Source organism: Natrix helvetica (genome assembly GCF_964273705.1).
Source record: "Natrix helvetica genome assembly, chromosome: 6".
Taxonomy (NCBI): Eukaryota; Metazoa; Chordata; class Lepidosauria; order Squamata; family Natricidae; genus Natrix; species Natrix helvetica.
Genome location: NC_138553.1, coordinates 61481021 through 61508208, shown reverse-complemented (window position 1 = coordinate 61508208; position 27188 = coordinate 61481021). Strand labels below are relative to the sequence as shown.

Genomic DNA, 27188 nt, shown 5'->3' with positions numbered 1-27188 from the left:
AGATTGGTTCAGGCTTTGCTGAAGCTGAAACGCAAGTAGGCCGTGAGAAAATGACCTTTAAAAATGCTTGCATAGGATGTTGGCTAACTGCAACATTTAACTATAACTGTATTCTTGTTACATTATTTGATAACTGTTTTCTTGTTATTTGTGGGAAATTACTGAGTGTACTTTTCTTGTACGTGCCTATCTCCCAGCCGTTGTAAAACTATGCAATAAAGGGGTTTGTGCAGGACACGTCAGGAGGAATGTAGCATTACACCCTCCGAGCATTCTGTGCTTGCCTCCCTCGAGCAAACTCTTTGTGTGATGTCTTGAATTGCGGTATTCGTCCACGCGTGGACCCTCCAAATTCCCGGTGAGGACCGGGGCTCGTTCTCCCACCCAAGGGAGAACCCTGAAGACCCAGACAGGCGAATCCGGACTCGAGTGTGTCGCAAACCTTGCAGCGACATCTGGGGGCTCGTCCAGTCCTGTCTTGGCGTCTTCGTGGGCACGATCGTTGTCTAGCGGTGTGCTCTCCTTCACTCCTGTGAACTTACCCGGCCGGACGCGCCACTGTGCACACGTAAGTCATGGGCTCCTCGGGCTCTAAAGTTTCTGCTCATCACCGAGAGGAACTTTTCGCTCCTGTGAAGAGTGCTAATTGTATCCAAAAGATTAATGACATCACTGTCTATCCTCTTTCTAAATCTGCCTTCTCCCACACACACCCCCCTTCTGTTTCCTCCTCTGAAAAACACTCTTTGTATGTTCCTGTAAATGTTGATTCTCCCCTTCCCTATCCTTCACCTACGGCTCCCGATTACCCCCCTCCTCTCCCTTCTCCTTCTTCTGCCTCTTGCCTCCCCTCTCCCTCCCAGGGCGGTCACGTTCCTCCCTTCTCCGTTCTCATTCCTTTTCCCTTGACTCCTCCGATCTCCCTGTCGCCTATCCTTTTACCTTTGTGCCGGGCGTCCCCGGCCCCCCTGTCCATACCAACATTGAACTGCGTGTTTTAAAAGAATCTACAAGCATGTGCACTTCGCCCTGCCTGAAACACGTATAGGTGGAAAACTCTCTCAGTATCTGGTCTCGCACCTAAAGGCAATGAGAGAGTTAACTGCCTCCTGCCTTAAAATCTCTTCTAATGGGGGAAAAACACTTCCCCATTTGAAAAACAAGGAATTAATTGGCCTTCTGTCTTAATCATGGCAAACTCACTAATAAACTAAAACAATTGGCTGATTTTAAAAATAATGGGAAAGTCCTGCCAGTGATATCAAAAAAAGAATTTGATTTACCTTTTAAAATATATTTGGTAGATATGATTAAAGTGTGTCAGGACATAAGAACATCTTCTCATAAAACTAATTTGTTAGTAGCTGCTTTATTACAAGGCAGCAAACCTCAAGGAAAGTGTTATTTTACAAGGGAGTGTAAAAATCCAAGGAGGGGCATGTCTGTAACATCTCGCCCTCTCTTTCATCAGGGATCAAAACCCTAGTATGGATTGTAAATTGCCTTGGAAAAAAGATACAACTCTCGCTTCCCCTTTTCCTGACTTTTGCTTTTGCAATCCTCCCCCGCTGTGCATTTAATTTCCTTTGACTTACCGTTTTTTGCATCTATAATGATAGTGTGTAAAATTAATGTGGTAAAAGAAATGTAATTATAGGTGTGAATGGGTGTGTATGTAGTTAGTATTGGATGCTTGAAATGTAAGGTACGTTGGCTGAAAAAGCAGAGCGTGTTGTGTTAAAAGAGCCTGTCGTTTTAACAAAACATTTTTTCCTTTCCTCTCACCCCCCTCTTTGCCTTTGGTGAGAAGGCAGGAGGGGGGGGGCTGTGTTCTTTTCACCATTTTTTTTTCTCCTCTCCCTGCGAGCCTCAGAAAGGCGGGGTTGAGGGTGATATCTGATGCCTGCATATTTCAGAGTATACTCAAACTATCTTAATTGTTTGTTTGATTTTTGAAGCTGAGTTTTTTCTCTTTTATGTTTTTATGTTTGCGCGCACTTTGTATGCTTAACAGATGTCACTCTGTTTGTTTAATTGTTTGTTAGTAGCACTGGTTGCTGTCCCTTTTAGAATTTTAACAGAGATGACCTAAAATATACAAAATGCAGTCAGAAAGAATGAGTAACATTTTTGCTAGAATCCAGATCAGTTTCACACGGACATTTAGATCAGATATTGGAGCCAGAAAAAGGTTATTTTGTATATAGATGGGAAGAGAATGTTGTAACAGGCATCTGACCTAAACGTGGGAAAAAGATGTGCTTTGTTGAATGGACTGGAGATGTTGCAGAAACAAAAGAGAGGAAAAAAGCAAGTCGTTAAGGACAGTTGAAGCTACAGCAACTGGTCATTGCAAGAAAGGATTTCAGTAAGTGAAAGAAAGTTAGAGATGTTTTTTCAGAAAGTCAGAGATATGTTTTTTCAGAAAGTCATAGCTATGAATATGTGAGGACTTGTGTATGTGAGGACTTGTGAACTCTGGCATATGGATGATTCAATACCTTTTCTTTGCCCCATGGAAATATTTCCATGGATATTTATTCAGGATTTATTATGGCACCCCGCAAAGGGGTGTGATCAACCACTGTATTTGTACCTTTGCAATGTTGGGACGCCCAATTGAACTGAAAACAGACAATGGCCCTGTTTACATCTGTACTGCCTTTGCAGACCTTTGTGACAAGTGGTCCAACACACACACAATTGGCTTGCCCTGCGGTTCTCATGGCCAGGGAATTGCGGAGCGAGCTAATTAGACTCACTAACATGCCCTGAATAAATCAAAAGAGGAAAAATGCCTCGGCCTCCCAGCCATGCAAAAACAAACCCAATCCTTGTTTATTTACTTTCAATCAATTGAATTTTTTCACTTTCTAATTTGACCACTTATTGGAGGCATTTTCAACAAAAGGCAGGTTTGCCTCTCCCTCTGGTATATTTTTACCAGACAAAACACCGATTCCTTTAATTACTTGGGGACATATATGGAAAATTTGCTTTTTACATGTTTAATCTCAAAACCTAAACTTTACATTTTAGAATGGTTACATTTGGCTCACACCCCTAGGGCTTCTATTACTACCAAAGCCCTACAAATGGCTCTTCTTATTGAAAAGGGGAGGCGCCGCACTAAGGCACTGATGGGAATAGAGTTTTGTTCCCTTTATGTACCTTTTAAATTAAGCCAGTGGGAATCTTTGTTTCAATCTTCAGATGCTTTGCAAAGTGCTCTGGAGGACTGGAATGGCAATGTCTCCTGCCATCTCCCTCCAGATCCAAGAATTCAAGTCCTTAAGACTGTTCCTATTTTCTTTACTACCCCTGTCGCTTCTTCTCCTATCAAGGAGGCTCTTACTGTGTTCACTGATGGCTCAAAATCAGTGGGCGCTTGTGCATGGCAAGATTCTGCTAACCAATGGCAGACTCGCCAAACTTCCTTACAGCCCTCTGCCCAGCAGGCGGAGCTGTCCGCTTTTAATCTGGCTCTGTCAGTATTCCCGAACCAACCTCTTAACATCATTACTGACAGTTTATATGTTTTTCATTTGGTGTCTTGCATCTATGATGCATATATTTCTCCTTCCACCCCTGCCCCATTAATGAAGCTTTTTTTACAGCTCCAGGATCTGTTACACCTCCGCACCCATCATCTGTTTGTGGCACATATTAGAAGTCATCAAAATTTACCTGGTTTCCTCTCTGAAGGGAACCATATGGCAGATGAAGCCTGTAAGCATGCTTCACCAGTCTGTCTGTTAACTCTGACAGCTGGAGAAAGCCATGACTATTTTCATCAGAACAAAAAAGCACTTGTCAAGCAGTTTGGCATCACACATCAAGAAGCCACTGCAATTATTCAACAATGCCTGACCTGTAGTCTCCAGGCTGCTGCTATCCCACAGGGCGTAAACCCTAGGGGTACCTCGGCCTGTGAGACATGGCAAATGGATGTGACTCAATATTCCTCCTTTGCCCCTTGGAAATATATCCATGTTTCTGTGGATACCTATTCGGGTTTTATTATGGCTACCTTGCAAAGGGGGGAAGCCTCAAAAAATGTTATCAACCATTGTATTCGGACCTTTGTGACGTTGGGAGCTCCAAAAACATTGAAAACTGACAACGGCCCGGCCTACACCAGTTCTGCCTTTGCACAATTTTGCCACCGTTGGTCAATCGTTCATAAATTTGGCATACCATTTAATAGCAGAGCTCAAGGAATTGTTGAACGGGCCAATGGTACCTTGAAACAAGCTCTGGACAGACATTTGGGGGAAAATGGCCTCAGCCCCCCCATCTCTCCCGGCGTTACAGAATGTGTTGAATGTTTGCTTATATTCTTTGAATTTTCTAAACTTGACTGGATCTCCTGCTTCTACTGCGGCCTCTCGACACTTTTCTTCCCCTCCCCTCCCCTCTTCTCGTCCACTTGTCTATTATAGGCATCTACCTGATCCTGCCTGGAAGGGTCCTGTTCCACTCATCACCTGGGGAAAAGGATACGCTGCAGTACAATTGCAGGATCGAGTCCTCTGGGTTCCGGCTCGGTGTGTCCGTCCGTGTCACCTGACCCCCCAAAAATAAAAAAAGGAGGAATCTCCAGTCAACGAGGATGAAGACGATTCGGCTTTTTCTCTCACTCAGCTGTTTCTTTCTTCCTCTTCTTTCTGATCCTTTTGATTTTTCTTCTGACCCCTCACTTTCAAAATTTTCTGACTCTTCCTTTCCTCCTCCCACCTTCCTTGAACGGCCCAGCGCATACATTCGTGTGCCTCACTGCAGAGTTGCTGCACCACTAGGAGGCAAAGCTGAACTGACCTGTAAACAGCGATATCCAGTGATACATCCGGCTAACTGGTACTGGTTTAAGGAAGGAAGAACTATCCACTCTTCTGATACTACCTATATTGTGTCTTCTCCTTGTTCTACTTCTCTTCTTTTCCTTAATATTTCTCTTCAGGACTATGGAATTTATAGGTGTGCTTTAGACTTCCCAAAACTGAAACGAGACTTTGGAATGGACGTTTCTCTCTTGCACCCCTCTGAGATCTCCCATGTCCGCCACCGGCGTGCCCTGCAGGAACGCCCTATCAATCGGCATCGTCCTGTAAACTACACCTGGACTATTTTAGACTTTCAAAGAAATACCCTCCATTCCATTTCTAATCGAACCTTATGGCCTTGGTTCCCTGTGCTTTCCTTTGACTTTGCTGAAATGCTGGTTGGCGCTCATGGCTTTAAACATAAGACTAAATGTGATCCTTCCCCCCGAGATGTTTGGAAGATTGGCCCAGGCCTGTATATTTGCCCTGGACATCCCACGGACCTTTCCCACCAGGATAAATGTGGAACCTACTTAGACTATTATTGTAAGTCATGGCAATGTGTGTCGACTGGAAAGATTTGGTGGACGGCTCCCTATATCTCGGACTATATCAAAGCAGTATTAGGCCCTGATAGTAATTTGCCTTGGAACTCATGTGAGAATTGGGCCTGTTGTGGTGTTCGCCTTAACCCCATGACTGTCACCTTTACCTCATATGGCAGAAATCTTCCAATCGCTGAATGGCTTGCAGGGAAGCAATGGGGGGGAAGGTCAAATGATAACTCTGACTATTGGTATCGGGGCCATCCAGGTAATGTTTTCACAATTCGCCTTACCAGGACTGTAGAAACGTCTCCGCTAGTAGGCCCGAACACGCAACTCAGTTCGCCTTTTTTACAGCCCTTGACATAAAAGGACAACCCATTGGTGACCCTGGTCTCCTCCGCTCGAGATGCCCTTGCGGCAGCTGGTACCTTTCCTCACAATGATACTAGGTGTTGGTTGTGCATGTCTTCCCAACCTCCCTTTTATGAAGCTGTGGGATCTGCCCTACCCTTTACCAATAGTACCTTAGCTATCACTTGTCGTTGGTCCAATTCCTCTATAACCATATCCTCCATTGAAGGTCAAGGTTGCTGCCTTGGAAATGTACCCTCTAATTTTTCTCACTTTTGTATTAATGCTTCTACAGATTTATATCATCAATGTATGGTTTATTTGCCAAAATCTCGGATGTCCTCTTCTATCCAGTCACTTGATATTCACGGGGGTTGGGTAACTTTGTTTTCTTTCCACTCCAATGCGGATCTTTCATCTTATTTCAAAGGATATTTTTTTATCCCCTCCAATGGTTCAATTTGGGCCTGCTCCACTGGTGCTACTGCATGTGTCAGTGGAGACATTTTATATTCACAAAAAGCCTTTTGTATTCAAATTTATCTCCTCCCAAAAATAACTGTCTTTTCTGATAATGACTTTCTTTCTCGAATGGAAACACCTCAATATCTCCCACGAACAAAACGTGAGATAGTCACTACTATGACTCTGGCCTTGCTCCTGGGCCTAGGAGCCACTGGAGCAGCAACAGGCATCGCAGGAATGGTTGTGGCTGACCAACAAGTCCAAAAGCTCAGTGTTGAAATTGATGCCGATCTCAAACGCATTGAACAATCTATGGTTGCTCTCCAGAATTCCCTTACTTCACTATCTGAAGTTGTTTTACAGAATAGAAGAGGATTGGATTTGTTATTTTTAAAACAGGGGGGCTTGTGTGTAGCTTTGAAAGAAGAATGCTATTTTTATACCGACAGTTCAGGCATTGTACTCGATTCTATGGCAGAATTAAATACCCGACTGAAAGACAGAGAGACAGAACGCACCCAGTTTCACACATGGTATCAGGGAATGTTTAATTTTTCCCCATGGCTTACAACTTTGCTTTCAGCACTCATGGGTCCCTTGATTTTAATCTTGCTTGCTTGTGCCATTGGCCCTTGCATAATGGGAAAATTGCTTCACTTTTTACGCACTCGCCTTGGTGATATAGATAGAGAAGTTAGTGCTACTCGAAAAGATTTAAATCTACTGCAAAACTTGTTACCCTCCTCATATGATACTTGCAAACAACCATTGTTGACATTTTCAGATTTAGACTCTGACACAGAAAGTGATTTTCAGTTCCCGGATAAGGTGAGTGGTCCTTCTCGCTGCCTACCGGAGGGTGGGTCGTTAGAGGAATGCCTAGCCTTAGAGGGATACTGACCTTTCTTAAAAAACAAAAACAGAGGAGATGTGAGTGTATAACAGTAATAGTAGATTGGTTCAGGCTTTGCTGAAGCTGAAACGCAAGTAGGCCGTGAGAAAATGACCTTTAAAAATGCTTGCATAGGATGTTGGCTAACTGCAACATTTAACTATAACTGTATTCTTGTTACATTATTTGATAACTGTTTTCTTGTTATTTGTGGGAAATTACTGAGTGTACTTTTCTTGTACGTGCCTATCTCCCAGCCGTTGTAAAACTATGCAATAAAGGGGTTTGTGCAGGACACGTCAGGAGGAATGTAGCATTACACCCTCCGAGCATTCTGTGCTTGCCTCCCTCGAGCAAACTCTTTGTGTGATGTCTTGAATTGCGGTATTTGTCCACGCGTGGACCCTCCAAATTCCCGGTGAGGACCGGGGCTCGTTCTCCCACCCAAGGGAGAACCCTGAAGACCCAGACAGGCGAATCCGGACTCGAGTGTGTCGCAAACCTTGCAGCGACATATCTATTGTCACTAAATTTCACTAAGTTTAACTAGTTTTAAATTATACTCTTCCATGTATCAATCTGTATCTTTCCAGTAGCAAAACAGTTTCATATCTTCTGCCATTTGTGGTGTCAGTCCTCTAATCGTCTCCTTAATCAACTTTGTATGGACTCCTCTTAGCAACTCTTTGCTTATAAAATCTCTCATGTGATTTCGATGCCCTTCTTCTATTTCCTTAATCAGCTTATCTTTGTCGGTAGTGTTATCAATCATATTGCTAATAAAATTTCTCTCTTTAAATCCATAAATTATTTTGGTTTCTCTTCTGTATTTTGCCATCTGGGGTAAATTTCCCTTCCATTTGATTCCTCTTTCAGTATTCCACTCTTTCCCTTTTCAGAGACAAACCAATCACCATAAATATCAGCAATTTTAATTTCTTTATATTCATTTTCCTTTTGATTTTTAGGATTTTAACTGCCACTTTTTCCATTTGATAAACATCTTCAACTTCTTCATCATATTTTGCTGTTAGATGCACTAAGTCTTCCAACTTCTTCTCTATCCTCTCACGTGTATCTGATAATTTCTGTATTTCTGAGAATATCTTTTGCAGACTTAAAACTTCTTTCTGCTGTTGAAATTGTGCCATTATCTCCATCTAACAAACACTGCTGCTCTATCTTAGAAGATTAAGGGAGGATTAAGCATAAATTCACAATAACATTTCATTTTCACCTTTCTCTGATTAGAAATATACTTCAAAGGAACATCTGTGTGCTTTTCTTCTTATCACTCTCTATAAACAAGCAGTGAGACCTTGAAGTGCCAAGCCAGGATAATCAGTGAAAAAAAAAGTGTTTCATTTCCAATACACAAAACTCTAGCCTCTGAGTAACAGTGTTATTGTTGCAATGTTGTAATTTTCTTTGTTTCTTTTTGTATCTTTTTTGTATTTCAAGTTTTAAAAAGTCTGATTCTTAAATAAGTTAGAAAAACACCCACAGTAGTGAAAGAGGAGAATTATAGTCCATAGGTTACAGAGAATAGAAAAAAAAATAGAAGAAGAAAACTTAATCCATTCATTTTAGTAGGCTTGCATAAATTCCATCCATGAAGATAGCGTTTAAAAAGTAAGATAACCCACTGTCCAAAACCATTCCAAATTTAATTCCGCCGCTTATTTCTTCTGTTCTCCAATTTAAATTAATGTTAAGTTTTTTATAGGCAGTCACTTTTAAAACAGTAAAAATTCCTCACCAGCTGGAAACACTTTCTCTTTCCGTATCCTTCCGTTTTGGAGCCGCCCCGACTTCATCAGCCAAATGGCTGGATTTTTTGTCACCGGCTTGAAGAACTTCTCTTGCATCAATCAGGGACTTTGCAATGTCCCTGAGATCAGCAAGACATATTCTTCATGTTCACCATCTCTGCGGGACGGTTTAGGTCCGTTTGGACCACCCAGTGGCAAAAGTATCGACTGCGATCTCAGGGCATTGAGATCGCATGTCGTCTCGTCGTGACTTCGGCTCCTCCCCCAAAGCCTGAGAATCTTTTTTTCACTAGTTATAAGCTTTAAGTTTTCAAAAGTTTTATTTAACGTCTTTCATTTCATATTATCATTTAATAATCCTAGAACAATTACACTGTTGAGGCTGAGAGGGCAAAAATCCAAGACTGAATAACAAATGGCACATGTAGCCTGTTCTAAATAGTTAAACAACAAATAGTATTAAGTAGTAGGAAAGAGTGTTTTGATTATTTGTAGATTATTTTGAAGATTTTAAAAGTACAATATCTATTTACTTGAATATACTGATTGACAATGTTCTAATGAAAGAAATTGGTAAACAGTAATGTAATATTAATGGCATTATATACATTCAGAGCATTGTGTGAATATACAGCTGTTGCTTGTTATAAATTAGTTTAGGTACAGAATATGATTTTATGTTTTATAATATCTCTATAAGGGCTTACTACTGAATTCATATTTTTTTTGTAAGTGTAATTATTTGCTGAAAAGAAAAATAGTTCAGTAGATTTTGAGCAGAGTTTGTAACTGGCTGTAAAAGTTATCTTAAGACTGCAGAATGATAGATGTAAAGAGACCAAATGGTCAATTAATTTTACTATGTGTCACAAAGCAGAATAAACCAAACAATCTGGATCACAGTGTGCCTAAATGAAAGAACAGGTGCATTGCAACAAGAAGTCTACAAAGCAACTGAACAAATGCCTAAGGAAGCACAAAAAGCTACTTACACCAGAACATAATGTACACCTGAGGGAATTTTTCTCTGTTTTTAATTATGCGATCCCTTCCCATGTAAGATAAGAGGTAAAGTTATGCCTGCATGGTCTAAAAAAAATTGGTTTTAGAATATTGGAAAATTCTACTTGGGCTTTGTCAGCTTCAGAGAAACATTTTAGCTTCCCCTCCTGTAGTCTCTCAATTCTGTCCAGTATGTATTTGCCATCAATAAACTGCAGGTATAGCAAGTGTTCCTAGCAATCATGTTGTAATGATGAGTTTTAGATTATCAGTGGTCATTCCCCTATGTAAGGATAATGGACCAATTAAGATTCAGGATCTGCAGCACCTTTTAGAAAGAAAATACGACATAGGTAGTTTGCTAACAGTGCAACTAATCAGGAGAACAAATAGAAACAGAAATAGTTTGGGGGAGGGTGGGGAGGAAAAGTCAACCATACATCCTTATAAAAGGATGTGGTGAGTAAACAGCAATGGTGACATTCCTAGATATACGTGTGTAATATAAGATATGATAATTACATACATTTCAAAGGGAGCCTTGTTCAGTTTCATCTGTTACACTAGTTGGTACGCTATTCCTAGAGCTGAAGTTGCTCATGACATTAACTCATGCCCTCATCCTCTATATCCATGATGGTAAACCTATGGCACACATGCCACAGGTGTCACACAGAGCCATTTCTGAGAGCACGCAAGGCATTGCCCTGTCAGCTCCAAAGCACATGCGTGCGCTTGGCCAGCTAATTTTTGGGCTTGATTTTCAGCAGTATTTCGCCCTCCGGAGGCTTCCTTGAAGTCTCTGGAGGGCAAAAAACAACCCAACTCACAAACCGGAAGTTCGGGAAAGGATTTCCGGTTTGCGTGTTGGGCTGTTTTTTGCCCTCCGAAAGCTTCAGGGAAGCCTCCTGAAGCCTTGGGGGGGGGGAGAGAAAAACGGCCTAACGGCCAACCCGGAAATCCTTTCCTGAACTTCTGGTTGGGCCATTTTTTGTCCTCCCTAGGCTCCTAGAAAGCCTCTGGAGCCTGGGGAGGGCAAAAAACGGCCCTATTGGGCCCAATGGAAATCTGAAATTGAGCTCTTTCTGACCTCCAAAGGGCTTCTGGGGGGGCCTGCGGGGGAGGCCGTTTTTGCCCTCCCCAGGCTCCAAGAAAGCCATGTGCGCATGCACAAGGCAGCGGGGGGGGCATGCACACATGTGCAGGGGGCACGGGGGGCATTAAATTATGGGGTGGGCATGCACGTGCATGTGATAGTGTGCACGTGTGCACACACTATAGTGTGCACGCACATGATTTTGGCACCCGAGGTGAAAAAGGTTCTCCATCACTGCTCTATATGATACATGGGTTTGCTTTTGAACAATACCTGGAAGTGAAAATTGCTATCCAGATTGCTAGGTGAGAGTACCCCCAATTTTGCAGGTACCATAAAGAAACCAGACCGGTGGCTAAGAAAGTATTGGATATAAGTGACTGAAAAAAGTGGATGAACCAGGAGATGGAGACATGCCACTAGAGCTGAGCAACTGATTTGAAGCCCTCGACATGTAAGATTAGTTCCAACCACTTGAGACAATTCTATCATTTTGACTTAGTTTCTAATAGCAGAAAGGATTACGGTTAGTACAAACTCCACAGAAATCAATCATATGAAAGCTTTTCACCAGGGAAAAGAAAAATGAATAGTCATGGGGATTCACTGTTTTAAAGGACAGAAGCAGTTAGGTACAGATCAGACTCAAAAAAGGAAAAATGAGTCCAGAAAACAAATTTTAACATCTGTGACTAGGAATTAGAATAGATTGTCAGGTGGTGCAAGCACTTAAAAGAAAAGGTTCTCGGGAATTAGCATAAATTTGTCAAGTCATTTCTCTAATTTGGTAGACCACAAGAAAACTATACCTATATAATGTCCCTGAGTTTAGTAAACTCAATCTGTCAAAGTGGTATCCTTGAAGATCGTTATAACTTTAATTTTGGAAAGATACAAATGGACTAAGGGTGTAGTTAAATTTGAAGTAAGATTTTGGAAATAATTATAAAAAATCCTTCCCATGGGAAATGTTTTTGTTTTGACTTTTAAAAAAAAAACATAAAATTTTAAAAATTGGGTGCTAGAGGAAACTAAAGATTAAAATGATAGTAGAGAACCCATAAACACAGCTTACAATTATAGAATGGAGAATATTCTAACTGGACATATTGGATACTTTGAAAACTGGATTGAAAAGATAACATTAATAGTGTTAGTGTGAAGAAAACAAATAATGCAAGTGGCACTGCATTATAAAATAGAAACACTGAAACACTAATTGACACATGTACCTTGGTCTCAGGAACACTTATCAACATTCTACAACAACGTTTCTTTTATCTTCTTTTTCTTGAAGATAGTAACAGTAGAAGGGTGGAAAAGTAATCTGAACCAGTAGGAACCCACCTCTGATTTTTAGTCCTGCATTTTAATTCCACAAGACACATCCGTCTCTATGGATAAACTGTGTATAAAAGATGTTATGGGACAGGAACAAGTTTTACCTGACAAGATTGCAATTGAGTTGAAAGTAGATTTACAAATGACAGACAGACTACAAGAATGGCATGGAAAAAGATGTCACACTGGACATACAGAAGAAACCAGCTGTGTTTTAATGATTAAAAAGAATATACCAAGAGAGCGATCTGAATAATTTTGCTATATTAGATTTGCAAAAAAGGTTTAATGTTTTGAAGAATCTTGTGAAAAGGGACAAAGAAAAAAAGAAAAATAAATCAAATTCAGTGACATTATTTGAATGGACTAAATATTATGAGGAGTCCTTCCTAAATTTCTTTCTCTGCCCTTTTACTGAAGACTTTCCTAGGTAGCAGCTCTTCCTCTTGCTCCCCAGGTTCATCTACACATTCCCTTATATAACCCTCAGTGGACTTTTGTTCACATCAGGACTAAAGTGACAGTTACTTTATAACTTTGTCTATAGATAAGGCATGGGATATGGGAGGAGAGATCATCTGTTATATTTTAAGAGGAGATAAGTAACTAAAATTGTTTATAGTTGTGATGAAGGTTGGAAGTCACATACAAACATTTTTTCTACTATATTCTTACCTTTCTTTTCTATTTCTTTTTACATTTTTCATTTTTTTCTCCAACTTCTACTCTTTACTTCTATTCTTCTACCTTTCTTTCAGATTTTACCTTGATTGCTGGATATAGTTTAGGGTGGTATATGATGGAAATAAAGTATGTGTGAATTAGGAAAATATCATTACTTGTGATAATGTTAATGGTGTGTTGGTTAGACATTGTATTATCATTATACATATACTTTGGTAATGACATGAAACCATGATGGTATCTGAGATCTGAAATGGTCTGCAGTGAATGATGGAGTATATGATGAAAGAAGGAATATGGGCCAGAAAAGTAATACATCAAAGATCAAGACTGTGACATTTGAAAGTTAAAATAAACTACTACACATTATCAAAAATGCCCTCAAACGAGAAGAAATAGATACCTTGGGAGAACCAAAAGACTAGAAATGAACAGAAAAAATTTAAAATATGTGAATGGTATTAGAAAGATATTGAGTGGTATTTTGTGAAGAATTAATTTGTTGAAAGAAAATATACTGGGCATAAGTATGTGCTTCTTCCTATTTGTAATATGTTAGGGAGAGTTAAGTGCATTAGGAGAAATATAAAACTAATTTATAAGAGAATGGGTTATGGTGAAACAAGGAAAGCTAGAATAACAGCAAATATTTACTGAATTAATTTGACTGATATAGTGTGACCTGTATGAAATAAGCTGGGTTTGATCATAAAGAAGGTGGGTTTGATCATAAAGATAAAATGAATAAATATAGAATGAATAAATGTAGAATAAGTCAGAATTTCAAAACAAACTATGAAGGAAGAATAAGTAGATTAGGGAAGGAGATCAGGAAGACTGAGAAAGTCAAGTTGGATGTAGTTGATGAAATTCAAAAAAGAAAGGTGACAATAAGACAATGTATGAAATACATAACATTATACTTACACAAAGCTTGAATGGCATGTATTTGCATTTAAATGACATGAGTATTTCAAGCAGGATTTTGAAAAGAAATTATGATTTCTTCCTTTTCTTTTATGATCTTTTTCTGCATATTCATTCAATTCTCACTTTAATTCTAACTTTTTTCACATAGTACAAGCAAGTCTCCACTGACATCTGTTGACTAAGATGTTCAAAACCAAATGATTTTCATGCTTTAATTAATTTTAGCTAAAGGATGAAAATGTCAAGGATGGGCAAATAAGAAAAGTTTCTTTTACTGAGGTGAAAAAAATTGAATAAACATTAAATATCATTTATCTTATCTACTAATTTTTCATTTTGTAACTAAAGATCAAAAAACAAAACAATAAACCCTAGAATGAATTACATTTTATTTAAAGTTTTAGTAACAAATGCTTCTGTTTCGTGTCTCACCTCATATCTTATGGCATACTAATTGGTTTACTCTGAGATTTACCTAAATCACAAGTATGTAAATGTTCCCCCCTCCTCTGAACTAAAAGATTATTAAAAATTTATAACATTTTATTTATAAGAACCGTTGGCAGACAATGGAGACATTAAACTCTTGCAGTGAATACATGGACATCTGCCAGGTCTTCTGCAGAATGCCAGTTAGAATACAACGGCCAGTTCCAAGATTCAGTCAAAGTAACGTGTAAATCTCATTTCAGTAAAGTATGCATCAGTAAGCACTACTGATGCAATAGTACATTGGAAATACTTGTGCTGATTTTTTTCAAGTAATATATATTGTTCAAGTGATACATCATATTTAGACAATGTGGCCCTTCCTGACACCTGTCACTATCAGATAAAAAAAATAAACATTCGTTTAAGGAATCCTATATAAATAGGATTGTATTTCATTAAATCCATGTTAATCTCTTTGAAATCTGCAGGTGCAAAATAGGTTTAAATTTTATTTTAAAACTTATCTCATTTTTTAAAAAAAAGAATTAAAAACAAACACATTTTTCTGCAGAAAAAAATCTTATAATTATAATTAATTCCAAAATCTTATTTCAAATTTATCTGGACTCTTAGATAATTTCTAAGTTTCTAAAATCAGATTTTTAATAACTGTTTTGCAGTTAATTAAAATAAGTCTTTAAACTTGTATTTAAAACATCTCTAGCAGATTAAAGGAAACCCAGCCAGTGTTGTAATGCCTGTTGACCCAAATATTCCTGATAGCTTCAAGTATTTTCAAACTGTCAATACTCTTATCTTGCTTCTTTTTTAAGTCCATTTGTATCACTGCCTCATGATTTTTTGTCCAAAAATATATTAACATGAAATTTTAATTCTGCAACTTATTTATTTTAAAATTTTAAAAATTCAACAACTGCAAACATCCCAGTTGGAATGAATGCTTGGATTAATGTGGAGAAAATAGGAAAGAATACTGTATTGTGTATGTTCAGCCACCTTCATAGTTACTTATAAAAATAACAAAGGTGGGATTAAAAAATTCATACAATAAACATTTTCTGTTTAATAAGTTGGAAGGAAATAAAAGATGGGATTTATTTTATCCTTCTGTAATAAAATATTCAATTTCTGGATTGAAGCATGCTGTCCATAATCTAATGGAAAATATTAATCACTGACGAGTCACATTTACCACAAAGTGAGCTAACTGGATACAACGCATTTGAGTTACACCTGAAGAAACATGCTGAAGATTGTGGATTATTGCAAATACTGTCCCATGAAATTTCAAAGTGAGTAACAACTCTTTCAAAGCCGTAAATCTGGGCTCGGTCCCAGGCCTGGAGTTGATGTTCAACAGCACGTTTTGCTTTGTTGGTTTTGCTGTTAGATTATTCCAGTCTGGGCCTTCCATTGTTTTTGTGTTTTCTCTTAATTTTGCAGGCGCTACAGATCCACTGGAGTTGGACTGCCAAGCAGTCCTTTCTACAGTATGTACATTTAGAACTAACTCTCATTTTGCTTTCAAAAAATTTTAAAAAATCACTACATCGACACTTTTAAGTCTCAGTGAACTCGGGAAAAGAAATTTTCATTGCCATCCTATACACTCACGTCAGAAGTCTCAGAGAAGTAAAGACGGTTTTGTCCCCCGTTAATGCATCAAAACACATTCTAAAACTTCGCCAGTTCGACAGTGGAGCCAAGTACCCCAAATGAGGGTACTACTATCTTCCCCTTCACCGGACGCCTTTAAACAGAAGATTATTAGGTATGCTTTACTTAGGGCAGTGGTCTTCAAACTTGGCAACTTTAAGACTTGTGGACTTCAACTCCCAGAATTCTCCAGCAGCCAGCATAGGTGGCTGGAGAATTCTGGGAGTTGAAGTCCACAAGTCTTAAAGTTGCCAAGTTTGGGGATCCCTGACTTAAGGGTGAAAGCAGCTCTTTCAAAGTTTATGAGGCTATGGCCTCATCTATTAGAACGAATGCGGCCCAAGTAATGGAATCAGGAGGATTCCAAAAAGTTTCTCCGGGCTTTCTTTTCTTTGATGGGACACGTGACCGCAGAGGCCTCCTTCACGCTGTGCACCTTCTCCCGCGTCCGCGTTTTTCCCCCCGCGCCTGCGCTTGGGCTGGCGAAAGCGTTAGGGTGGGACGGCGTTTCCCTAGAAAGCGGCTGTGCGCGAGGGTGTGGGGGGACGGACCGTGGGAAGAGGACAAGAGAAATTGAGGTGCGGGCGGATGGCTAACGGCACGAATTTCTGCGTTGTACCCGGGGGAGACGAGAGCAGTGAGAGCGACGACGATGGCTGGGGTATAGGGTTCATGTCCCAGGCCCAGGTGAGAGGCGATGGCGGCCGAGCAGGTGCAAATTAAAAGAGTGATTCGATTTCCTTGGGACGACCAAGGCGCGTGCTTAAACCAGGCAGCCTTCCTCACCGCCTTCCAAAAACTTTGTTGTAGTAATACTTTTGAAAAGGTGAAGTTAGAACGGAAAAAATGAGTAAATGTACATTAGTCCCAAGGCCGTCTAGTGATCTTCATGGGTAGAAGTTCCCCATTTCCTAATTTAATATTTATAGCAGCTGATTTTGTTATTTTCTGTGTATTTATTTGACAGGTGCATGCTAATTGTGAATTAAACCTGATGAGCATGTTTGACATCCACATGTCATAATTATGATAAATGTTTTGGAGTCCAGTAGATTGTAGGTAAATGATGATCAGTCATTTACCCTCAAATTTTCTGAATTTGTACAATACATATGTATAAGTATATATGTTGATAATACTGGTTGCAGTAATGACCAATGTGTTGTTGTATCAATTCAAAGTTCCAGACTGAAAAACCTAAATTACACTAGTCCAACTATTAAGTTGATTTTCTCAAATTAGATTTTTTAAAAAATCTTATGATATGGGAGACTGTGCTGTCTTAAGCATTTTTATAAATAAATCACATGCTGTACAGTAAATAAGCAGGACTCTGTAACCTTTTAGAGGATATCAGTAATTCCACATATAATACTAATGAAACATTGTAGAGAACAGTTATGACAACAGGAGGGATTCCAATTGCAGTGGCTATTGGTTGAAACCAATGATAAACCAGGCTTATAGTAGGACATTTTAATTAAGAGCCAGTTAGGTGTAGTGGTTAAACAGCAGGCTAGAAACTGAGAAACTGAGTTCTAGCCAGTAGGAGCAGTCCACTGAGTGGCCTTGGGCCAAACACTTTCATCTGTGGGAATGGCAGAGGCATTCATGAAATCTTGGCAAGAAAACTGCAGGGACTTATCTAGAAGTTTACCACAAGTAAACATTGACTCAAAGGTTGTGCCCTCCCCCCCTCCCAAAAAAAATGGTAGGGAGAGAATTCTAATGGCATTTGAATCTCATCCCTATTCTCTCTTTACAAATACTTGCCAGTACATTTTGATTAGCTAAACAAATATTTTGCCTTAATCTCTTTTCTGAATGTATACAAGTAATAGCAATAGCACTTAGACTTATACTGCTTCACAGTACCTTAAAACCATCTCTAAGCAGTTTACAGAGTCAGCATATTGCCCCCAACAATCTGGGTCCACATTTTACCCACCTCGGAAGGATGGAAGGCTGAATCAACCTTGAGCCTGGTGAGATTCAATCAGTCATCAGAAGTGATGACTGCATTCTAACTGCTGCGGTGCACCAACTTTTTTACCACACACAAAAAATACAGATGTACGTAGATATGTTAGTGGTTAAAAAGTGGTCTTAGAAGAATCAAATATTCTTGAATCCATTTTTTAAAATGTTTGCTTGTGTTGTAACTCATGAAGCAGTTCATATAGTGCTTCTATTAATATTGAACTAGTAAATTTATGTATTGTAGCATAAACCTCTTCTTTGTCTAGTGTTTAGATGAAATCTCGCACATCCAGGATAAAAGTGAAGTTTTCAAAAAAGCATTAACTGCTGGAAACTTGTCTGTCATTGGGGAACTTTTAAATACAGGTATGACAAATGAATATCAGCTAAATTTAACACTTTTTGAAAGTTCGGCCTTTAATGGATATCTATAGTCCTTGTCTGGGCACAGAATAATGTAAGATTGTATTTAGTTAAATACTGTATAAGGTCTTACCACATTCTTTTTCATCAAATTTGATTTTTGTGTTTATGAAGGTCTCATTGACAAACAGCTGTCTTCCGGCAAGAGCAAATAGGTTAGGACCAGAAGAGTCAATTTATCCCTTGGTGACTATGAAGTGAGATTTCAAATAGGTTAATAATAAAAAAAGAATAATAAATACGCTCCAAAAAGAAATAATAGAATTAACTTTTATTCCCTTAGTTGGTAAGAAACTGAACTCCTGAACACTTCATAATGGAAATGAGCTACATATTATGGCAATCAGAAATATTGACTATGAGACATTAGGCTAATGACCTACCTTAAAAATATTAAAGAATTAAATTGGTTCATACTTCAATGTTCCTGTTTTGACAGACTTTTTATATGGATAATTGAATGTCTTTTTATATGTATAATAAAAGTGAATACTTGTGATAGTGTGCTATGAATGTACATACTGGTAAATTACAGTTAGCAACATAATTTGTATGAAACAATGTAGGTTTTGGCTTAATTGTATAAATAAATATTATAATGGCATCTTTTTTACTTTGTAAAAAATAAAACTATAAAGGGCATTATACTTAGTTATATAGCAATATAAACTTTTTAGATTTTGCAGATACTACAGAAATCAAAATTTATTGGTCTACTCATTTGGTTTCTATGATTTGTAGCAGATTGGTGAGTGAAGAATAGAGCAATTGGTTATTTATTATTTAATTATCAATCACCAATGTAAATCATAGTTGCCTGAACCATGAGATGGGTGGCAAATAAAATAGGTAGAAAACAGACAGATTGAATAAAATAAAATCTTGGTGGCATAAAAATATTTAGAACTGGCTAAATGTAGCCAGCATTATGCAGATATAAGCTACCCAAATTGGGAAATATTAGTATAAACTATATCAGTATGTCACAAGACAATCTGACCCATGCTTTTTTGTGGCATGCTGTATTTACATGCTATGGAGTGGGGTATTGTTTTGGGGGGAACCTATAGATATTAAAGGAAAAGGCTGGTCTAGGATAGACAGATATTATAGAAATGAGAAACGAGGTTTTTTGGGAAAGGATTGCATCATTTGCGAGCATCATTGGGGAAACTGAATAGTGGTTGTGTTTAAATAAACTTCTATAATAGAATATATATTGTAGATTTGTGTTTTATTAAATGCATATATAAATATTACAGGCATAAATGTAGAATCTAGCCTTAAGTTTGGATGGACTCCCCTCATGTATGCAGCTAGTGTTGCGAATGTGGAACTTATGCATCTCCTTCTAGGCAGAGGTGCAAATGCAAGCTTTGAGAAGGGTGAGTTTTTATAAATGGACCATTTCAAGGATGTAATCCTACGCGTTCTGTATAATAATAAACATAAATGTTTATTTAAAGAAACAGTGACTCTGACACTTTCTGAGTCCCTTGTAACTTCACAATTGTTAAATGACCAATTGTAAGTTGAGGACTACATGTTGTCATCTCCAAAGTAGAGGTAGCAAACTTCCACATACCAATTAAAGGAGAGCAAAGCCAAGAGCTTGGTCTATCTCTACCTTCTGTTTAGGTGCACCCCAGTAAGGTCTTATTGACTAACATGAGAAATAAAATTCTAAGATGTGGCTTGGCCCTGATTCAACTGATCTGTTTTTAAGTTTTTGGAAATCTAGGTGTGAGGCGAACATTGAAAAATTCATTTTATAATTCAGTGCCATGTTTGTAATAAGTATAGTTTTTTGTACAGGTAGTCCTCGAGTTACAATCATAATTGAGCCCAAAAGTTATGTTGCTAAGTAACACATTTGCTAAATTTGCCTGACTTTTCTTGCTACAGTTATTATGTGAATCATTGCATTTGTTAAGTTAGTAACATGGTTGTTAAATGAATATGAATTTTCCATTGGTTTTACTTGTCAGAAGGTTTCAAAACTGATCGCATAACCCTAGGACACTGCAACTGTCATAAATAGGAACCAGTTGCCCAGCTTCTGAATTTTGATGGTGTTTTCCAATGTGTTTCTTAACAATTGCTGTTTAGATGGTTATTCAGTATTGATGGCTGCATGTACTGCATCTGGTTCAGAAGAACAGATTTTAAAGAGTGTAGAACTACTGCTTTCAAGAAATGCGAATCCTAAGGCTGCATGCAAGTAAGCACTAATATATATATTAAAAATACATTTTAAAATGATTGCTGAATAATTCAGCTAATTAACTAATAAAGTATTGCATTAATTAATCTTTTTACTGGGTATTTACTGTTATCTTTGTTAGACCTTTTGTTTTTTAACACTCACTCTCAAGTTCTTTTGACAAATGTTTGACTATTTGTAATGCATTTATATGTAATATACAATGGTGGGATTCAATTTTGTTTACTACCGGTTCAAATTTTTTTACTACCAACTCAGTGTCACTCCCACCCAGTCACATGACCCAGGTTTTGTGGCTCCCTGTGTTTTCTGTGGGAAATGGGTCATGTGACTGGGTGGACGTGGCCAACTTGATTGGTCTCACCCTTAGGAAATGTTTCCGTAGTCCAATTCACAATAAAATAGCACTGTTTCAATATTTAGAATAGAATCGAATAACATTGGCGGTTGATTTCCCCAGGCTTATGGTCCTGGGGGATTTCAATCTGCCTTCCATTGGCGAGACATCCGAGTCATCTCGGGAGTTCATGGCTTCCATGACAGCTATGGACCTAACTCAGTTAATTCAAGACCCCACCCATAATGGGGGACACACGCTCGACCTGATTTTTGTCTCTGGGCAGTGGATGAATGATCTAGATTTAGGGGATATTTCTATTCAACCCTTGTCATGGTCTGATCATTTCCTCATCAGGCTTGACTTCCATACAGCTACCCCTCACCGCAGGGAGGCGGAACCGACCAGATGGTTCCCAGGCACCTGATGGACCCCGAAAGGTTCCTGATGGATAATAATAATAATAATAATAATAATAATAATAATAATAATAATAATAATAATAATAATAATAATAATAATAATAATAATTGATGAATGGTTGACAACTGGAAAAACATACTTGATTCAGAAAGATGCAACTAAAGGAACAATACCTGAAAACTACAGACCAATAACATGCTTGCCAACAACCTTTAAATTACTCACAGGCATTATTGCAGATAACATTATGGATTATTTGGAAACAAACAACATCTTGCCAGTAGAGCAAAAAGGCAACAAAAGAAGGAGTAGGGGCACAAAAGATCAGCTCCTAATTGATAAAATGATATTAGAAAATTGTAAAAAAAGAAAAACGAACTTGAATATGGTCTGGATTGATTATAAAAAAGCATTTGACTCATTGCCACATAGTTGGATCATAAAATGCTTAGAAACAACTGGCATTAGTAAAAATATTACATCCTTCACTGAAAAGGCGATGAAACAATGGAGAACTGAGTTGGCAGTAGGGAATGAGAACTATGGAATGGTTAATATCAAGCGAGGAATTTTCCAGGATGATTCACTTTCACCTCTTCTCTTCATCATTGCGATGATCCCACTATCAGTAATCTTTAAAAAAATGAAATTAGGCTACCAAACAGCCAAAGAAGCTGAAAAAATTTCACATTTATTATATATGGATGATTTGAAACTCTATGGAAAGTCAGAAATAGAAATCCAATCACTGACAAACACTGTCCGAGTATTCAGCACCGATATTTCAATGCAGTTTGGCATGGAAAAATGTGCCACTGTATCCATAAAAAGGGGCAAAATCACTACATGTGAGGGAATTGAAATGCCCAGTGGCCAACTAATTAAATGCAACGAAAATGAAGCCTACAAATACTTAGGCATTTTGCAGTTGGATAACATCAAACATGGACAAGTAAAAAATATTGTCAGGAGAGAGTACACCAACAGAGTTAGGAAAATTTTGAAATCTAAATTAAATGGTGGAAATACAATCAAGGCCATAAATACCTGGGCAATACCAGTTATAAGATACACAGCTGGTATAGTTAACTGGACACAAGCTGATTTGGACATTTTGGACCGAAAAACAAGGAAACTAATGACAATGCACTACAGTTTACATCCACGTGGTGACACTGATAGACTATACCTGCCCCGAAAATCAGGTGGCAGAGGATTATTACAAGTGAAGCAAATAGTTGAAGAAGAAAAACATGCACTAGCTGATTATTTAAAAGAAAGTCGAGAACATCTATTAATCGAAGTAAAGAACAAAAATCTACTGAAGGCCCAACAGACGAAACAAGAATACAGAAAAGATGTGATAAAATCAAGAATGGAGAGTTGGCAGAACAAAGCCTTACATGGTCAATTTCTGAAAAAAAAAAAAGATAAAGTGGACAGTGAAAAAACTTGGTTATGGTTAACAACAGGTATATTAAAGAAAGAAACAGAGTCACTAATCCTGGCTGCGCAAGAACAAGCTATCCGAACAAATGCCATTAAGGCCAAAATCGAAAAATCCTCTGATGATGCCAAATGCAGACTTTGCAAAGAAGTTGATGAAACTGTTGACCACATACTCAGCTGCTGTAAAAAAATCTCGCAGACTGATTATAAATTGCGGCACAATTCAGTAGCACAAATGATCCACTGGAATTTGTGCAAAAATTATAATATTAAAACAACAACAAACTGATGGGAACATAAGCCTGAAAAAGTCACCGAAAATCAGATGGTCAAGATCCTGTGGGATTTTCGTATACAAACAGACAAAGTACTAGCGCATAACACACCAGACATCACACTGGTTGAGAAAAAGAAGGTTACAATCATAGACATCGCAATACCAGGTGATAGCAGAGTTGAGGAGAAGGAACATGAAAAAGTAGCGAAATACCAGGACTTAAAAATTGAAATCCAACGATTATGGCACAAACCAGCAGTGGTAATTCCAGTGGTAATCGGCACACTGGGTGCTATTCCAAAAGCAGACAAAATCACCATCAGTCAAATGCAAAAAGCTGCACTGCTTGGATCTGCACGTATATTACGAAAATACGTTACGACGTCCTAGGCCCCTGGGTGGGGCCCGACTAGTAATCAATGCCAAATCCGGCGAATCAACTGGCCGCTGTGATACAATCGTATAATAATAATAATAATAATAATAATAATAATAATAAAAAAATTTATTTGTTAGCCGCACCCTCTCCAGAAGGACTCGGGGCGGCGTACAATAAAAACACATAAAATATACAAATATAAACAGTACATATACATATGCATGGAGGAGGTAAACAGATGAATAAAATAGAATTAAAATTTCAATTTAAAATCCCCTCAATTAAAATACAAAATACACAATTAAAAACCCGTCAGGAGCGATATGGTAAAACTATGGTTGAGCCAGGCCAGCTACTTGGAAGAGGTGGGTCTTGAGCTTTGCGCGGAAGGAGCAGAGGTCAGAGGTAGTCCTGATATCAGGGGGGAGGTCATTCCACAGGGCTGGGCCTTTCACAGAGAAGGCTCTGCTCCTAGGCGTCGCCCCCCGACACTGTCTGGTAGACAGCACCTGGAGAAGTCCCTCTCTGTGCGAGCGAATTGGTCGCAGGGATGTGATGGAGCTTCGGACTTTTCCTGAATCCCTTGCTCACAACTTGACCGAAGCCCTAGTGGAAGCCTGGGATACGGCGGCCGCTGGGACCTTGGATCGCGTTGTGCCTTTGCGCCTCTGACCCTGTGTCGATCCCGGGTGGATCCCTGGTTTACTGAGGAGCTCCGGGAGATGAAACACCGGAAAAGACGCCTAGAGAGTGGCTGGAGGGCCAGCCGGTCCGAATCTGATCGAACACTAGTAAGAATTCATATTAAATCCTACTTAGTGGCGATGGAAGCGGCAAAACGGCAACATTTTTCCGCTCTTATCGCGTCCGCAGATAACCGCCCAGCCGCCCTGTTCAGGGTGACCCGTTACTTACTTAACCAAGGAACTGGGGAAGACCCCTTGCAGGGTAGGGCTGAAGAATTTGTTCAGTATCTGCAGGATAAAATCGCTCAGATCTGGACAGGCTTGGACTCTGACTGGGTAGATTTGGGCGAGCCGACGGGGATGAATCTTGAGGAGACAATCTGGGATGAGTTTGACCCTGTGACCCCCGAGGGCATGGACAGGATTATGGGGAAACTAAGTGCTGCCACTTGTGTGCTGGACCCGTGTCCCTCGTGGTTAGTTTCGGCTTCCCGGGAGGTGACACGAGGCTGGCTCCAGGCGATTACCAACGCTTCATTGAGAGAGGGGTTCTTTCCCACCGCCTTGAAGGAGGCGGTGGTGATGCCCCTCCTTAAGAAGCCTTCCCTGGACCCAGCTTCTTTAGCCAATTACCGTCCGGTCTCCAACCTTCGCTTTGTAGCGAAGGCTGTCGAGAGTGTGGTAGCACGCCAGCTTCCCCAGTACCTGGATGAAGCTGTCTACCTGGATCCGTTTCAGTCGGGTTTCAGGCCCGGGTACAGCACGGAGACGGCATTGGTCACGTTGGTCGATGATCTCTGGCGGGCCCGGGACAGGGGCTGCTCCTCTGTCCTGGTCCTATTAGACCTCTCGGCGGCTTTCGATACCATCGACCATGGTATCCTACTGCGACGACTCGGGGGGTTGGGAGTGGGGGGCACTGTTTTACGGTGGTTCTCCTCCTACCTATTGGATCGGTCGCAGTTTGTGTTGACTGGAGGGCAGAGATCGACCCCCAGGTGCAACACTTGTGGGGTGCCCCATGGGTCGGTTCTCTTACCCCTCCTGTTCAACATATACATGAAACGGCTGGGCGAGATCATCCGTGGTTTTGGGGTACGGTATCATCAATATGCTGATGATAACCAACTTTTTATCTCTACCCCAAACCACCCAAACGATGCCCTCGACGTGATGTCCCGATGCCTGGAGGCTGTGCGGATCTAGATGGGGAGGAACAGGCTCAGGATCAATCCCTCCAAGACTGAATGGCTGTGGTTTCCGTCATCCCGATTTGTGCATCTTGTTCCATCTTTGATGATAGGGGGAGAAATTTTAGCCCCCTCAGAGAAGGCTCGCAATCTGGGAGTCCTCCTGGATCCGCGGCTTAGTTTAGAAGAACATCTGACGGCCGTGACCAGGGGGGCCTTTTACCAGGTTCGCCTGGTACGTCAGTTGCGCCCCTTCCTGGTTCGGGATGCTCTGTGCACAGTCACTCATGCCCTCGTCTTTTCTCGCCTGGACTACTGCAACGCTCTCTACATGGGGCTGCCCTTGAAGAGCACCCGGAGGCTTCAGCTGGTCCAGAATGCGGCCGTGCGGGTTATCATGGGGGTACCTAGGTGCTCCCATATTACACCCCTTTTAGGCGGCCTGCACTGGTTGTCTTCCAGGTGTGATTCAAGGTACTAATTATGACCTTTAAAGCGCTCCATGGCTTAGGCCCAGGGTACCTGCGAGACCACCTACTGCCACCAATAGCCTCCCACCGTCCAGTACAATCCCACAGAGTTGGCCTCCTCAGGGTGCCGTCGGCCAGACAGTGTCGGCTGGTGACCCCCAGGAGGAGAGCCTTCTCTGTGGGAGCGCCTTCCCTCTAGAATGAGCTGCCCCCGGAGCTCCGCATAATCCCTGACCTCCGGTCCTTCCAACGCGCCCTAAAAAGTTGGCTTTTCCAGCAAGCCGGCCTGGCCTGTTAATTTTATTTAATTTTTAAAATGTGAGTGTTATATAAATTGAGTTTGTTTTTTGGACTGTTTCTAATTTCCTTTTAACTTTTGTACTATGTGTTTTTTAATGCTGTACGCCACCCTGAGTCCTTGGGAGAAGGGCGGCATATAAATCTAATAAATCCAATCCAATCCAATCCAATCCAACAGAGTTGGAAAGGACCTTGGAGGTCTTTTAGTCCAAACCCCTGCTTAGGTAGGAAACCCTACATCACTTCAGACAAATGATTGTCCAATCTCTTCTTTAAAACTTTTGGTGTTGGAGCATTTACAACTTCTGGATACAAGTTGTTCCATTGATTAATTGTTCTTTCAGGAAATTTGAGGGCTCCCACAAAAATGAGGAGTCAATCTATTTTCCAAAGCACCAAAAGGCACAACAAGAAATAATGGATGGAAACTAACCAAGAGAGAAGCAATCTAGAACTAAGGAGAAATTTCCTAAGGGTGAGACCAATCAACCAATGGAATAGCTTGCCTTCAGAAGTTGTGGGTGTTCCATCACTAGAGGCTTTCAAAAAGAGTGAGGGAAGTGCAGCCTAAAAGGACAATGCCATGCTGTCTAAACAATGCAGAAAACTTAAAATAGCCATTCCCCTTTTAAAAAAAAGTCAACCCCAAAGCAAACACAACAGCTGGGAGGGAAACAAAGTGCAGATGCTCAAGCTAATTGAAAGCCTGGGCGTGCTGCCAAAAGCCATTAGCCCTTCAAACTCTATTATTTTATGTTCTCTATGTTCTAAATTGGGTGCTTCACAGCAGAAGCAATGCAACTGGATGGACCACACATGCACTGAATTTACAGCCTGTATGATCAAGCTGCATTATTGTGCCCTCCTGTATCTTTTACCCCAGGAAGAAACAAGAAGTATCCAATACTGCAACAGCTATAAAAAGTCTTGGGAAACTCCAGGGAGTCCAACTGCTCACAGAAGTGTTACTTAATACTCTTTATAATGAAAATGTTTGTAATCTTGTCCTTCCTAAAGGGAAGATGGGTGATTGATGG

At 39.9% G+C, this 27188-nt stretch overlaps 1 protein-coding gene across 1 annotated transcript in view; it reads left to right on the top strand.

Moving 5' to 3' along the window:
• The first annotated feature begins 16471 nt into the window (after positions 1 to 16471).
• The window catches only part of ASZ1 (ankyrin repeat, SAM and basic leucine zipper domain containing 1), a 38460-nt gene continuing 27743 nt past the window's right edge, over positions 16472 to 27188 (top strand). Inside the window, exons 1-4 of the mRNA XM_081956820.1 lie at positions 16472 to 16700; positions 18260 to 18359; positions 19679 to 19801; positions 20526 to 20637. Of these exons, the coding sequence (XP_081812946.1) occupies positions 16602 to 16700; positions 18260 to 18359; positions 19679 to 19801; positions 20526 to 20637 (434 nt within the window). The 5' untranslated portion in view covers positions 16472 to 16601. The remainder of the gene's footprint in view (positions 16701 to 18259; positions 18360 to 19678; positions 19802 to 20525; positions 20638 to 27188) is intronic.